Here is a 16921-nt window from a genome sequence, read left to right on the forward strand (position 1 = left end):
TGGATGCAAAAGATCCCAAGGCACTATTGCGAAGAGCAGGGGAGTTATCCCCGGTGTCCTGGCCAATACTTATCCCTCAATCAAACAACACACAAAAATTATCTGGTCATTATCACCTTGCTGTGTGCAAATTGGCTGCTGTGTTTCCTACATTACAACAATGACTACACTTCAAAAAAAAAAGTATTTCATTGGCTGTAAAGTACTTTGGGATATCCGGTGGTCGTTAAAGGCACTATATAAATGCAAGTCTTTCTTGCAGGGAATGACCTAGAAAAGGAAGCAAAGGGAAAATAAACCATCCAGTCAGGAATTCCACTCATGATTGGAAATTGCAAGAGTAAGGGGCTGGAAGCCTGCTAATGCTTTTAAGAGCTGTACCTCACCATTGACCAGAAACTTAACTGGACCAGCCACATAAATACTGTGGCAACAAGAGCAGGTATTCTGCAGCGAGTGTCTCACCTCCCAACTCCCCAAAGCCTTTCCACCATCTACAAGGCACAAGTCAGGACTGATGGAATACTCTCCACTTGCCTGGGCAAGTGCAGCTCCAACAACTCAAGAAGCTCGACACCATCCAAGACAAAGCAGCCCGCTTGATTGGTACCCCATCCACTCCCTCCACCACCGATGTACCTGGCTGCAGTGTGTACCCTCTACAAGATGCACTGCAGCAACTCGCCAAGGCTTCTTCAGCAGCACCTCCCAAACTCGTGACCTCTTCCACCTAGGACAAGGGCAGCAGATGCATGGGAACACCACCACCACCTCCAAGTCACACACAATCCTGACTTGGAAGTATATTGCTGTTCCTTCATCGTCGCTGGGTCAAAATCTTGGAACTCCCTCCCTAACAGCACTGTGGGAGTACCTTCACCAGAACGGAGTGCAGTGGTGCAAGGTGACAGCTCACCACCACCTTCTCTAGGGCAACTAGAGATAGACAATAAATGCTGGCCTTGCCAGCGACGCCCACATCCCGTGAACGAATAAAAAAAAAATTCACACTGCCAGAAGAAGGAAGATTTATGAGTGGTTTTAATGGGGAATTTTAACTTTCATATAGATCGGGATAAACAGACAAGCACACGTCACAAAGGTAGTGAATTCTTGGTGTGAGTTCAGGATAGTTTTCTTCAACAATATGTCCTAGAGAACTAATAAGGGGGCAGGCCATATTAGATTTAGTAATGAGCCAGATTTAGTTAACGGTCTAACGGTGCGTGAACATTTATCCAATAGCGATTATAATATGATCGAGTTCAACATAGTGCTTGAAAGGGAGAAATGCGAAACAGCTACTAAGATTCTAAATTTAGGTTAGGCCAAATTCAACGGGATGAGACAAAGACTATCCACAGTAAACTGTGCAAATCTGTTAATGGGTAAAACAACAAGATCAGTGGGTGGTGTTCAAAAAATAATTTGTGATACAGAACCAGTTTATACCTGAGGGGCAAGCACAGCCATGGACGACTAAAGAGGTAAGGGACAACCATAAAGCAAAAAGAAAAAGCATACAAAAATGCAAAAAAATAGCACAGATCCTGGTGAATGGGAGAGATATAAAGAACAGAAAATGGTGGCAAAACAGATAGTTAGGGCTACAAAAAGGGAGCATGAAAAGAAACTTGCAAGGGATATCAAAATTCACAATATTTTTTTACAATTATATTAGGAAAAAGAGGGTGGTCAGGAGCAATGCGGGCCCCTTGAAAACTAATAACGGTGATACTGTCAATGAAAATAAGGAAATGGCAGACATGTTGAATAATTACATTGCATCAGTATTTACAGTAGAGGAAGAGGATAGCACCCCAAGGGAACTAACATTGAATCAGGGACAGGGACTCACCAAATTTAACGTAAGCAAAACAGTAATGAAGAAAATAATGGCACTAAGGTGTGACAAATCCCCAGGACCAGATGGTTTCCATCTCAGTGTTTTAAAGAAGGTGAGAACATTGCAGATGCCCTAACTATAATCTTCCAAGTTCTCTCGATTCAGGAACCATTCCTTTAGATTGGAAAATTGCACATCACTCTACTATTTAAGGGTGAGAGCAGGAAACCAGGGAATTATAGACCAGTTAGCCTAACACCAGTTGTCGGGAAATTACTAGTCTACAATTAAGGAGTGACTGAACACCTTGAAAATGTGTTTGGATTTGTAAAGGGTAGGTCATGCCTGACAAACCTGATTGAATTTTTTGAAGAGGTGACTAAAGTAGTGGACAGGGGAATGTCTATGGACGTCAGAAGGCATTTGATAAAGTCCCTCATAAGAGACTGTTAGCTAAAGTTGAAGTTCATGGAATTGATGTCAAACTATTGACCTGGTTAGGAAATTGGCTGAGTGGCAGGAAAGAGAGAGTAGGGTAAAGTAGCAGAGTGGTTATGCTACTGGACTAGTAGACCAGAGGCCTGGACTAATGATCTAGAGACGTGAGTTCAACTCCCACCATGGCAGCTGGGGAATTTAAATTCTGCTAAATAAATCTGGAATAAAAAGCTAGTGTTAGTAATGGAGACCATGAAACTACCAGATTGTCGTAAAAACCCACCTGGTTTACTAATGTCCATTAGGGAAAGTGACTCCAGACCCACAGCAATGTGGTTGACTCTTAATTGCCCTCTGAAATGATCCAGCAAGCCACTCAGCTGTACCAAACCGCTACAAAGAAATACAAGAGCACTATGGGACTACCTTCGCCACATGGACTGCAGCGGTTCAAGGTGGCTTACCACCACCTTCGCAAGGGCAATTAGGGGTGAGCAATAAATGCTGGCTTTGCCAGCAACACCCAGATTCCAGAAACAAATTTTTTAAAAATTGGACAAATATGGAGTTAGGTCACAGATCAGCCATGATCTCATTGAATGGCGGAAGCTCGAGGGACTAAATGGCCTACTTATCTTCCTATACAGATTTTTTAAAACGCTGATTGACTTTGGTAGTATGGAGGCAAATGGAAAGTCTGATAATGAATGGAGATTGAAGATTAGTCTTTGCAACCTCGTCAGCATTAATGAAATCAAACATTAAGGCAGGACTGTATCTATAACGTAAGCCAATACTACTCCAAAACACATTTTTACATGTACACAAAAAACTCTTCACACTTGCAGTATAAACTTTTATTGTGAAAAATATGACAGCATTTTTTTTTGTTATCTCACAGTTCCCCCAAAATTTCCATAACCACTGTGATACTATACTATGGCTACTACAGAATCCCTAGTTCTTTTTGCATACTGGTAAACCAAAATTAAAAACACATTTAATAAACACTGTTGAAGCATTTGATGGTTAATATTTCACTCAGAACAAAAATACATACAAAATGCTTCAATATTTGTACCCTATATTTATTCTACTTCAATTAACAAAATAAAATCCTGGCTGTTATAAATGATTATATGTTAAATAGCAAACTGAAAAGTTCCCACTTGTTCACTGCTTCATTTAGCAAAACCTTGGACGTTGGACGTAACTTGTTAAAATCAACTATTTTGAAAAGCTGCAAACCTGAAAAGTGGGCAGGGGAAGAAAACACTACAGAATTTTGCAGCCAGCTATTGGATCCGATGTTAAAATGAATAAATGCACTGCATTAATATGTGGTTCTATCCATGTAACTTATTGCTAACCTGAAATCATATCAATTTGTACTTCAAATTTTGGTAATTGCCACAATGCAGGTTAAATGTACCAATGAAGAGTGATTCTTATTTGTTGCAAACGTAGCAAAATACAAAATTACTCTTTAGATATATAGGGATACCATTTATGTGGAGAAAAATAAACAGTTAAGAGTATACAACAATCCCAGGCATGTTTAAATTCCTTCCGCAATCCCATACAATTAGAAAGCTTTTCTGATTGAATTTTGTCACTTGACCATAATTTTCTATAATCACTGCCAACTACCATTAAAAGCAATCAAGGGTTGTATTGTGTAACAGGAAGAGTTTTTTGTCACAGGACTGGAACAGCCAGCTTTACTGAAATATATATTTTATTGGAATATTCAGTATATATTTAATCAGAATAAATTAGTCCAAAATACTTAAGAGGCCAAATGATTTTACCCCACTTACAATTGAAGGCCTTTGTTTGGAAGGGACAGAAGTCCCACGAGAGAAAACCCAGAATTGATAAATAAGAATAATTTGCATCATCATTTTCTACACAAATGTCTTATTTTAACTGATAGATTTGTTAATTTAACCATTTGGCTTCTATTCAAGATGTCCTCACCATAAATTAAATACTTTTATTCTAAACAAAACGCGTACAGTAGTAGGCATTCTTAAATTTTTCACAAAATATTCAACTGAAAATGCAGATCGATTTCAGATTTGCTGAAGGAGATACCAAAGTCCCGCTACAATAGTTAATCACAGAGCTCACAATGTTTTGAAGTATCAATAAATAGTATATTGCTTCAATAACATTACACATTTGTGCAGATATACATTGGTAGCAGTTTCATGCATCTACAAATATCCTATTTCTATTGATACAAGCAGGACACTAAAAATGAGTATGAGCCAAAAGTTCAGATATTACGTTCCCTGTAAGGCAGAACCATGAAATATTACCCTTATACAAAATATATATTTAAAATCAGGAATACTAATTTTGCATTTCATTCAAATATTGTTGAATCTTCTGAACTTTAAAGATTTATAAACACACATGCAAACTGGTGATATGAGAAAACAGTACAAATGCAACTTTAAGAATTTAAAAATTAAGCGAGCTAAATTATTGCAGTATACTGTCCAATGACTAACTTAAATGAAGTATAAACTCTGAAGCTTTTGCTCATCCAGATTAAAACTAACAGAGCAATGAAATTACATACTTTGTTGGCACCACACATCTGTAGATATGTTCCAAAATCTTTCCATGGGAATAAAATGAATGTTCACCATGTACTAAAATTGAATCCAGAGTTGCATATAGATGTATGGTCTTACAAGTGTATTACCTACAACAATGCTCTAACAAAACATTTTATACCATTAGCAATCACAGATTGCATTTCATGTAGCAGAGTGAAGATGAAAATAAACTGCAATTTCTGCAATTTTACATCCGGAACCCTTATTTACATCTTTTTACATTCATTTGGCATATCGTCCTCGTTTCTAATTGTCCATTTGAAATCTTAAAATTTCCACAATATTACTTCAATCTTGGTGAGGTTTCTCTGGAATAACTTTGCACTCATACTGTAATCAGAAAGAAAATATAAAGAGATCATGGGTCATAGGTTGTAGTGCACACGAAGAATCTGATCACAAACACTTTGCTGTTTATTCACTTGTAATCTACTTTCTAAATTAAACTGGAATATTAAAACATAGAACAAGAAAATTGGCACATCAACATCGTCCCTTCCTTAGATTCTACAACCTACCCTATTGCGGACTCTACTTCACCCATTTAATTTCCTGGAGAACCTCTATGACATTGACAGACTAAGTGAGTGGACAAACTACAGCAGATCCAGTTCAATGTAGGAAAGTGAGAGGTATTATGTAATGAGAAAGGATTAATTAGCAATCTTGTTGTGCGAGGCCCCTTGGGGAGGAGCGATCATAATATGATGGAATTCTTCATTAAAATGGAGAATGAAGTAGTTGACTCAGAGACTAGGGTCCTGAATTTAAATAAAGGAAACTACAATTGTATGAGGCACGAGTTGGCTAGGATGGATTGGGGAATGTTACTTAAAGGGTTGACGGTGGATAGGCAATGGCAAACATTTAAAGATTGCATGGATGAACAACAGAATTTGTTCATCCCTGCTTGGCATAACAATAAAACAAAAAAGGTGACTCAACCGTGACTAACAAGGGAAATTAGGGATAGCGTAAGATCCAAGGAGAGGACATATAATTTGGCCAGAAAAAGCAGCAAACCTGAGGATTGGGAGCAGTTTAGGATTCAGCAAAGGAGGACAATTAATTAAGAGGGGGAAAATAGATTATGAGAGTAAGCTTGCAGGGAGCATAAAAACTGACTGTAAAAGCTTCTATAGATATGTGAAGAGAAAAAGGTTGGTGAAGTCAAGCGTAGGTCCCTTGCAGTCAGAATCAGGGGAATTTATAATGGGGAACAAAGAAATGGCAGACCAATTAAATACATACTTTGGTTCTGTCTTCACAAAGGAGGACACAAATAACCTCCCAGAGATGTCAGGGAACATAGGGTCTAATGAGAGGGAGGAACTGAATGAAATCAGTATTTGTAGGGAAATGGCGTTAGGAAAATTGAAGGCCGATAAATCCCCAGGGCCTGATAATCTACATCCTAGGGTACTTAAGGAAGTGGTCCTAGAAATAGTAGATGCATTGCTGGTCATCTTCCAAAATTCTATAGATTCTGGAACAGTTCCCATGGATTGGAGGATAGCTAATGTAACCCCACTATTTAAAAAAGGTGGTAGAGAGAAAACAGGGAATAATAGACTGGTAAGTCTGACATTGGTAGTGGGAAAATGCTAGAGTCCATTATAAAAGATGTAATAGCAGAGCACTTGGAAAACAGTGACAGGATCGGACAAAGTCAACATGGATTTACAAAAGGTAAATCATGCTTGACTAATCTACTGGAATTTTTTGAGGATGTAACTGGTAGAATAGATAAGGGAGAACCAGTGGATGTGGTGTATTTGGACTTTCAGAAGGCTTTCATAGATACATAGATACATAGAAGATAGGAGCAGGAGTAGGCCATTCGGCCCTTCGTGCCTGCTCCGCCATTTAATGAGATCATGGCTGATCCTTTAATTCAGTATCCCGTCCCCGCCTTCTCTCCGTAACCCTTAACCCCTTTCGCCCGTAGAAATATATCTAATTCCCTCTTAAATATATTTAATGAGCTGGCATACACTGCCCTCTGTGGCAATGAGTTCCACAGGTTCACCACTCTCTGAGTGAAGAAATTCCCCCTCATCTCTGTCCTAAATGGTTTAGCCCTTATCCTTAAATTATGTCCTCTAGTTCTGTTCTCACCCGCCAAGGGAAACATTCCTTCTGCATCCAGTCTGTCTAGACCTGTCAGAATTTTATACACTTCTATGAGGTCCCCTCTCAATCTTCTAAACTCCAGTGTGTACATCCCTAAACTACATAGTCTCTCCTCATAGGTCATTCCCGCCATTCCTGGTATCAGCCTGGTGAATCGCCGCTGCACCCCCTCCATGGCAAGAACATCCTTCCTCAGATGAGGCGACCAAAACTGTACACAGTACTCGAGGTGTGGTCTCACCAGTGCCCTGTACAGCTGCAGCAAGGTATCCCTGTTCCTGTATTCTAACCCTTTTGCTATGAAGGCCAGCATACCGTTTGCCTTCTTGACCGCCTGTTGCACCTGCATGCTCGCCTTCAGTGACTGGTGTACAAGAACACCCAGGTCTCTCTGTACTTCCCCCTCTCCCAATCTATTGCCATTTAAATAATAATTTGCCCTCCCGTTCCTGCACCCAAGGTGGATAACTTCGCACTTGTCCACATTATAGTGCATCTGCCATTTATCCGCCCAATCGCCCAGTCTGTCCAAATCGCTCTGGAGCTTCCTGGTCTCTTCCTCTGAGCCCACCCCCCCTCCTAGTTTAGTGTCGTCTGCAAATTTGGAAATGCTGCATCCGACTCCCTGATCCAGGTCATTAATGTAAATTGTGAACAGCTGGGGGCCCAGGACAGATCCCTGTGGTACCCCACTTGTTACTGCCTGCCATTCAGAAAATGAGCCGTTTATTCCAACTCTCTGTTTTCTATCTGACAGCCAGTTCCCTATCCACGCCAAAACTTTCCCCTTTATCCCATGAGCCTCAATTTTCCATGCTAATCTTTTATGTGGGACCTTATCGAAGGCCTTTTGGAAGTCCAGGTACACCACATCTACTGGCTCTCCCCCATCTATTCTACCAGTTACTCCCTCAAAAAATTCCAATAGATTAGTCAAGCACGATTTACCCTTTGTAAATCCATGTTGACTCTGTCCTATCCTGTCCCCATTTGCTAAGTGCTCCGCTATTTCATCCTTAATGATGGACTCCAGCATTTTGCCCACAACTGATGTAAGGCTTACAGGTCTGTAATTACCTGCTTTTTCCCTACCCCCCTTTTTGAATAGTGGGGTAACGTTAGCTACCCTCCAATCCATCGGCACTGTTCCCGAGTCTAATGAATTCTGAAAAATCATCCTTAGTGCATCCGCTATCTCTAGGGCCACCTCCTTCAGTACCCTAGGATGCATGTTATCAGGCCCTGGGGATTTGTCCACCTTCAATCCCTTTAGCTTCCTTAACACCATATCCTTAGAGATATTGATTTGCGTCAGTTCCTCCTTTGCCAATGTCCCTATTTTTCCCGATATCCCAGGGAGGTTTTTTGTGTCTTCCTTCGTAAAGACTGACCCAAAGTATGCATTTAGTTGATCTGCCATTTCCTTATTTCCCATTATATATTCCCCCGTATCTGACTGCAATGGACCAACTTTGGTTTTCACCAGTCTTTTCCTTTTGATATACTTATAAAAGCTTTTGGAGTTAGTTTTTATATTTTCCGCCAGCTTGTTTTCGTAAGCTATTTTGCCCCTCTTGATTATGCCCTTTGCCCTCCTTTGCTTTATCTTAAACTGTTCCCAATCTTCCGCTCTGGCGCTTTTTTTGGCTATTTTATACGCCCTATCTTTGGATTTTATGCTGTCTCTAATTTCCCCTGTTATCCACGGTTGAGTCACCTTTTTAGATTTCCTTTTATGCCAGATTGGTATAAACAATTTTTGCAATTTTGTCATTCTATCTTTAAATGTTTGCCATTGTTTATCTACCTCCAGTCCTCCCAGGAACGTTGTCCAATCAGACCTACTCAGTTCCCGTCTCATGGCATCATAATTCCCCTTGTTTAAATTCAGGACCTTAGTCTCTGAGTCAATTTCTTCGCTCTCCATTTCGAGTGAGAAATCGATCATGTTATGATCGCTCTGACCCAAGGGTCCCCGTACAACAAGATTACTGATTAGTCCCTTCTCATTGCACAGTACCCAGTCCAATATAGCCTGTTCCCGAGTTGGTTCCTCGACATATTGATCCAGATAACCATCCCTCAAACACTCAAGGAATTCCTCCTCCTCATTATTTTTACTGATTAGGCTAGTCCAATCTATATGTAAGTTAAAGTCACCTATGATGACAGCTGTGCTCTTATTGCACGCTTCTCTAATTTCCCTCGTGATGCCCTCCCTAACCTCTATTTTACTATTTGGAGGCCTATATACCACTCCTATTAATGTTTTTCGCCCCTCGCTATTTCTTAGCTCCACCCATATAGATTCTGTATTAACTGAGTTAATATCCTTCCTTTCAATTGCATTTATCCCCTCTTTTACTAGCAATGCTACCCCTCCTCCCTTTCTTTTTTGTCGATCCTTCCTAAATACTGAATACCCCTGTATGTTAAGCTCCCAGCCCTGCTCACCCTGCAACCATGTTTCCGTAATCCCAATTAGATCATAATTATTAACCTCTATTTCCACAGCTAATTCATCTACCTTGTTCCTGATGCTTCTCGCATTAAGGTATAAAACCCTCAGGCTTTTTTTATGCTCACAATTTTTATGAATTAGTTTGGCCCTTCGTTTTTTGTTCCTCACCCTTTTACCATTCGATAAGGTTCCGCATAAGAGATTAGCGTGCAAAGTTAAAGCACATGGGATTGGGGGTAAGGTACTGTCTTGGCTAGAGAACTGGTTGGAGACAGGAAGCAAAGAGTTGTTTTCCGAGTGGCAGGCAGTGACTAGTGGGGTACCGCAGGGATCGGTGCTTCGACCCCAGCTATTCACAATATATATATATATATATATATTATATATATATATTAAAAAAATGATCTAGACGAGGGAACTAGATGTAATATTTCCAAGTTTGCAGACGACACAAAGTTGGCTGGGCGTGTGTGCTATGAGGAGGATGCAGAGAAACTCCAGTATGATTTGGACAGGTTGGGTTATTGGGCAGATGCATGGCAGATGCAGTATAATGTGGATAAATGTGAGGTTATCCACTTCGGTGGCAAAAACAGGAAGACAGATTATCTGAACGGCAATAGATTGGGAGAAGGGGAAGTGCAACGAGACCTGGGTGTCCTTGTGCACCAGTCGCTGAAGGTAGGCATGCAGGTGCAGCAGACGGTTAAGAAGGCAAATAATTTGTTGGCCTTCATAGCAAGAGGATTAGAGTACAGGAGCAAGGATGTCTTGCTGCAGTTGTACAGGGCCTTGGTGAGACCACACCTTGAGTATTGTGTGCAGTTTTGGTCGCCTTATCTGAGGAAGGGTGTTCTTGCCATGGAGAGAGTGCAGCGACGATTCACCAAACTGATACCTGGGATGGCAGGAATGACGTATGAGGAGAGATTGGGTCGATTAGGCTTATATCCGCTAGAGTTTAGAAGAATGAGAGGGGATCTCATTGAAACTTATAAAATTCTAACAGGACTAGACAGACTAGATGCAGGAAGGATGTTCCCGATGGCGGGGGAGTCCAGAACCAGGGGTCACAGTCGAAGGATAAGGGGTAAGCCATTTAGGACTGAGATGAGGAGGAATTTCTTCACCCAGAGAGTGGTGAACCTGTGGAATTCTCTACCACACAAGGCAGTTGAGGCCAATTCATTAAATATATTCAAAAAAGAGTTAGATGTATTTCTTAAGGCTAAAGGGATCAAGGGATATGGGGAGAAAGCAGGGACAGGGTACTGAATTTGGATGATCAGCCATGATCTTATTAAATGGCGGAACAGGCTCGAGGGGCCGAATGGCCTACTCCTGCGCCTATCTTCTGTTTCTATGAGGTTATCCATTTTGGATCTGAGAAAGACAGATCAGAATATTTTCTTAATGGTGATAGGCGAGGAGCAATGGGACTCAAGTGTCCGTGTACACACATCACTAAAAGTTAGTGCGTAGGTACAAAAAGTTTAATAGAATGTTGGCCTTCGTCTCAAAGGATTGGAATTCAAAAGTGGTCAGACCCCATCTGGAGTACTGCATTCAGTTTTGGGCACAGAACCTCAGGAAATATATATTTACCTTGGAAGGAGTACAATGTAGATTCACCAGAATACCAGGGCTTAAATGGTTAAATTATCAGGACGGATTGTATAAACTTGGTTTGCATTCACTTAAGTTTAGAAGGTTGAGGGAAAGTATAATTGAGCTGTTTAAAATGATAAAGCAATTCAATAGGGTTGATACAGAGAAACTATTTCCTCTGGTAGTGCAACCAAAACAAAACAGGCTAATCTCTAATTTTGAACTGGCCATTTAAGAGTAAAATCAGGAAGCAGCTTTTCACACAAAGGGTAGTGGAAATCTGAAACTCACTCCCCCAAAAGGCTGTGGATGCTGGGTCAATTGAAATTTTCAAGATGAAGATTGATAGATTTTTGTTAGGTAAGGGTATCAAGGGATATGGAGCAAAGGCAGATAAATGGAGTTGAGGTACAGATCAGCCTTGATCTAATTGAATCAGAACAGACTCGAGGGATTGAATTGCCTACTCCTGTTCCTATACAGTATTTGATCATCTCAGTCTACAGCTATCCATATAAGCCTCCAATTTCATTTGTCGCTTTTTTTGGGACTCGGTTCTGCATGTCCACTGTTCTGGTGGTTTGGGGGGGGGGGGGGGGGCGGCGAGAAGACTTGTAGTCTCCGTTGAGGAGTTAATTTTAAACATGTGACCTTGCAGTCCAAATCTGACTTGCATCTATATCACGTATGCCAGGGGCTCTCAACCAGAGGTCTGCGGCCCTCTAGAATTCCACAAGAAGGTTTCAAGGGGTCCACCAAAATAGCGCTAACCCAAGTTAAACCAATCATATTTTTTGTTGCTTCTTCAATGAAACCAATCGAAATCCAGACGTAACCTTTTGTCAATTAACCAATCAGATTCTTCTTTTGCTCCAAAGTCTGAGCCCTCCTTCACGTTTAACCAATAGAAACTCTTGTTTCATCCGTCGTCTCAATCCGCCACCTTCCTGACCAATATTCTTTGCCTAACTCGCACTTCTGGGTTAGATGTGGCCAATCTGGTTGTTTGGTTTATTTGGCACTTTGGTCATGCGATGCTAGGCCAATCAGCGCAGCAATTACAGGTGGGGTCAGGTCGTGGGACGTCATTCTGCTTCAGATATGGCAGGGCAGGGCGATCTGGTGCGGAGAGAGATACACCAGGCCTGGGCCAACAGGGAGTACATTGAGGTTATTATCACCAGCAGCATCAAAAAGATAGCGTATTTCCTCAATTCATTCGGTAAGGAGCAGCAGCCAGTGAATAATAAATAACCAGCAGTAACAATATAATCCCCAAAGGAGAGCTTCTTCTTTACACCCATTTACTCTGGTGGGCGCCAGTAATACTGGGGTTCAGGGCCTAGTTCAGGTCATATCCTGTGTTGTTTGTCTCTGACTTGACAGTAAAGGAAAATAAAATTGCATCTAATTTCCAGGTGTCGATTAAAGGTGGGGTTAATATATGATTGTAATTTCTCTTTCTAATTAGTCACATTAAGTAAGTAAAACAAAATTAATAATATGTTTAATTGTATAACTCTTTTTTATACAGAAAAAATATGTGTGTGGTGTTACAGGGGGTCCGTGGAACTTTTATAACAGGAGGGGGCCTCAGAAGCAAAAAGCTTGAGAACCCCTGATGTACGCCTCTGTAAATTTGAAAGAACTAGATTATAGCCTCCCATTCTCCTCCTTTCCTCCAATGAAAATGTTACATTTTGCAAACACCATCCCATTACTTACAGCAGAGCTTTTCAAACTAGAGTCTGTGGATCCCCTTAAGAAGATGATTAGATTTAAGCCCGTCTATATCTGGGTATATCAAGTATTATAAAAAGTCTGTATTTGTTGCCTTGCTAGCACATTTTCTTGGGTAGCTAATCTGTCTTTCAAACGTTCGAATAGCGGAACCCCAAGAATTGGTCAATGTTTTCATGGGGGCCCTGCGAGCATGTCAATATTTGCATGGTGTCCCTGGAATGGACCAATATTTTCAGTGGTTCATTACAGAAATGTTTTTAAAATGGATTTCTTTAATCATCCTGGCACACTCTTCCTTGAATCTTCTCCTATGCACTGATGTCCTTTTAAAGACAAGGTAACCTAAACTGCACACAATATTCCAAATCTGGCTTCATCAGATCTATACAAGGCAAGAACAACTAACTTTTGGCTTGTAATTGAAAGTTGTGCAAACTGGTTTCTGTGCTTGCCTACCTACCAGTGATCACACTTTAAAAGTATTCCATTGGCTGTGAAGTGCTTTGGGTCACACTGATAATGTAAAAGGTACCATATAAATGCAAGTCCAGATTGATGCAGAAAGCTAACACTTAAGGGTAAAAAACACTTTTCTATTCTTGGCTATATACATTTTTTAAATTTGGCCCATAACAACTTAAAATTCATACTATTCCACAGACTGCCTGTGGGACACATTGGTGCAGTAGACTCACTATCACATCATTTATTCTGCTGCTTGCGACAGAGGCAAGAGCAGCTATATAAACGATGTGTATTCATTAACTTAATTTCAGTTATAAAAGGCAGAAATATTACACACGCACAGGCTGCAGGAAATAGAAAGCATTTGTCCAGTACAAAGATGGAAACTCACTCATTAGGCAATAGAAAACATTTTTGAGAGGATTCATACTGCAGAAATTTTATTTAAGAACAAAAAAGACTGAAGCATAAATATATTCTGTCTTTAAAATGTTTGAGCACCACAATTTATAAATATTCTTTATCTGGGGATTTGGGAAGGAATGAGGGATCACCACCAAATATCCACTGACAAGAAATCAACATGTATAAAGGACATGCCTGTTCACTTACCATTGCTAACTGGCGTCCTATATTTCCCATTGTTATTCCACCAGCAAAAAATATACAAGGTAACCAAGACCGAACATAAAGGAAGTCTGGAGATGTGTATCTGCAAAACAAGGTGTAATAGGTGAAATTAGTTTCCCCAATATACAGATAACCAATTAACTCAAAACTCTAATGTAAAATTACGTACAATATATTAAACCTCCAGTGCACTAACAGTTTCCGCTCTTTATAAAGAATCTCTATTCTGAACTTAGTGATAAGGACTGAATCCTATAAAAACCCATGTGCACAACGAACAAAGAACAGCAAATTTTCAATCACATGAATTAACTCTGAGGAAGCATTCCATTATAAATAGATAGACTTTATACTGAATTTAAGCTATGCTGACAGTTAAAAATATAAACACATTTACATATACCACTAAAATGTGGGCACATCTAAACATACAGACTGCATAGAGCTTAACTGTTTAAGGACTGCTGCAGCTTTGAAACCAAAAAGAGAACTATTTCAATTATTTGGTATTTGCTTCAATATGCAATGAATTAAGAAAATTTTCATCTAATTGTGAAGAATTAATGTGCATCTGAACCAAATAGGTGCAGCAGGTCCCAGCTTTGATACATGTGGTGTGCAAATTTATCTGCTTAATTCATTTATTTTCTCAGATTTTCTTTAATTTTTCCATTTATTTGTAGATTACTGAGCATTCGTCACCCACTGCTGTAATTGACTCAGTGTGACATCTTAATGCCCTAAGAATTTTTAAAATATTTAACTTCAGGTATTTTTTAGTTTTCTGAGAATTTTCAGCTTGTTCTAATTTTTAATCTTGGATTTTTATCTCATTCAAACTGACCCCACAAATTACAAATGTGATCCCTGATTAGAAACATAGACATAGAAACATAGGAGTAGGCCATTCAGCCCTTCGAGCCTGCTCCGCCATTCAATATGATCATGGCTGATCCTCTATCTCAATACCATATTCCCACTCTCTCCCTATACCCCTTGAGGTCCTGTATAACTGTAATAAGACATCCTTGATCCTGTACTCAAATCCTCTTGCAATGAAGGCCAACATACCATTTGCCTGTTCTGTAGAAGGGTTTCGTTGACTATTTCTCTCTCCACGAATGCTGCCTGGCCTGCTGAGTTTTTCCAGCATTTGCTGTTATTACCATTTGCCTTCCTAACTGCTTGCTGCACCTGCATGTTTGCTTTCAGTGACTGGTGTACAAGGACACCCAGGTCCCTTTGTACATCAACATTTCCCAATCTATCACCATTTAAATAATACTCTGCCTTTCTGTTTTTCCTACCAAAGTGGATAATTTCACATTTATCCACGTTATACTGCATCTGCCATGTATTTGCCCACTCACTCAACTTGTCTAAATCACCTTGAAGCCTCTTTGCATCCTCCAAACGCACATTCCCACCTAGTTTTGTGTCATCAGCAAACTTGGAACTACACGCGCACGCACGCACATCTCTGTGGGAATTTAATACAGCCCTGACCATGATCCTAGTTTTGTCTGGCACTTGCATTCTATCAGTATATAGCACAGCACCGCCTTCCACATGTTGGGGTGCAAATTATAGTCGGAGGCGTGCCGCGGGCAAACACCTCCGAACCGCAAGAAATGTATGCACCTACCTGATTGCTCCGGACCTTTGAAAACTTGCACTCCTGGGCCTGCAGGGATATGCCTGTGTAAAGGTCCATGTATCCCAGGGGCGCATGTGGTTCGCTAGTGTCCCTGGGATCATGTGAACCAGCCCAACCAATCACAAAAGAGGATTCCCATTATGCTTATGGGGATCCGCTTTACATACAGAATCCCCAGAAGCATAATAGGAATCCCCTAAAAAATACAATTTCACACCACTTAAATAAAAATAAATCACATGTTCAAAATTAATTAAAATACCATTTAATTAAACATTTAAAACAAAAATTTAATTTAAAAAAAAGTAAACATTTTTAAAGGGGCCAAAAATAACCTAAACTAATTTTAAAGGTTTCTGAATGTTTAAATCATTTAAAAAATGTATTTATTTAAACCCTTACGCAGGTGAAAGGCGGCCTAACACCTGCTTTTACCAGACGTAAGAGTTTTGTAGGCACTGTGGGAGTATCTTCACCACATGGACTGCAGCGGTTCAAGAAGGTGACTCACCACCACCATCTCAAGGGCAATTAGGGATGGGCAATAAATGCTGGCCTTGCCAGTGACGCCCACATCCCATAAAGAAATTTTTAAAAATTAAAAATTCGCTGGGCAGTAGTTGGACAAATAGCCCAACTATGCGCCAGCGAATGTCCATTTCCTGTGGATGCAGTGGATCTGTCGGTGAACTTGCGGGGACTTACGATAGGCCCTGGAAAATTCTGGGCCATTGTTTCAGACACAGGAATAAAAGTATTGTTTAGTCTGTGTGTTCTGTCCTTGCCAAATGTGATATGTTGATTTTGCTCTGGTTTTATATTTTTGATTTGTCACAACAAACTGTTTAAATAATGAATGTCCTTTACAGTTTTCAAATAACAAACCATCATGTAATGACTATAGCACTGTGGTTTTACAACTATTTACGCAGCTAATGATGAAGATGGTTGGTATGAGAAAACGGGTTAAATGTAGATTTATCTAAATTTTGGTGCATGAATGCTGCCATAGAACTTAAAAGCTTGAATTTTAAAACAAGTGCAGTACCTGGTAGGTTTTAACAATGACAGGTTTCCCATGTTGTTACTGTAGCACATTAGCCATCAGCAGGTTTGTGCTTTAATGGCCCAAAAATTCGGGTCTCCACGGATGAGTACGCACGGGGTACTCAGCCGTAGGCCCGATGGAAGTGCCGGTTTCCTGCATGCACTGCGCATGCGCGGGAAACCGGCACTTCCGTTCCTCTGAAAGCAGGGGTTCAGAGGTCGAACGCGTGCGCGGGGGAGTCTGCGCATGCGCTTTGAACTTA

At 40.4% G+C, this 16921-nt stretch overlaps 1 protein-coding gene across 4 annotated transcripts in view; it reads right to left on the reverse strand.

Annotated features, from left to right (window-relative positions):
• Positions 1–3126: 3126 nt before the first annotated feature.
• insig2 (insulin induced gene 2) overlaps positions 3127–16921 on the reverse strand; it is a 36740-nt gene continuing 22945 nt past the window's right edge. For 3 of the 4 annotated variants that reach the window (XM_085986558.1, XM_085986557.1, XM_085986556.1), the window contains 2 exons: positions 13937–14036; positions 3127–5244 (listed from right to left, as the gene is read on the reverse strand). In XM_085986558.1, coding sequence (XP_085842684.1) covers positions 5203–5244; positions 13937–14036 — 142 coding nt within the window. In that variant the 3' untranslated portion in view covers positions 3127–5202. The remainder of the gene's footprint in view (positions 5245–13936; positions 14037–16921) is intronic. The other variant, XR_015078202.1, reaches the window with a different exon arrangement.

Source organism: Somniosus microcephalus, chromosome 4 (assembly GCF_052327205.1).
Source record: "Somniosus microcephalus isolate GS21.2 chromosome 4, FLI_Smic_1.0, whole genome shotgun sequence".
NCBI classification, from domain to species: Eukaryota; Metazoa; Chordata; class Chondrichthyes; order Squaliformes; family Somniosidae; genus Somniosus; species Somniosus microcephalus.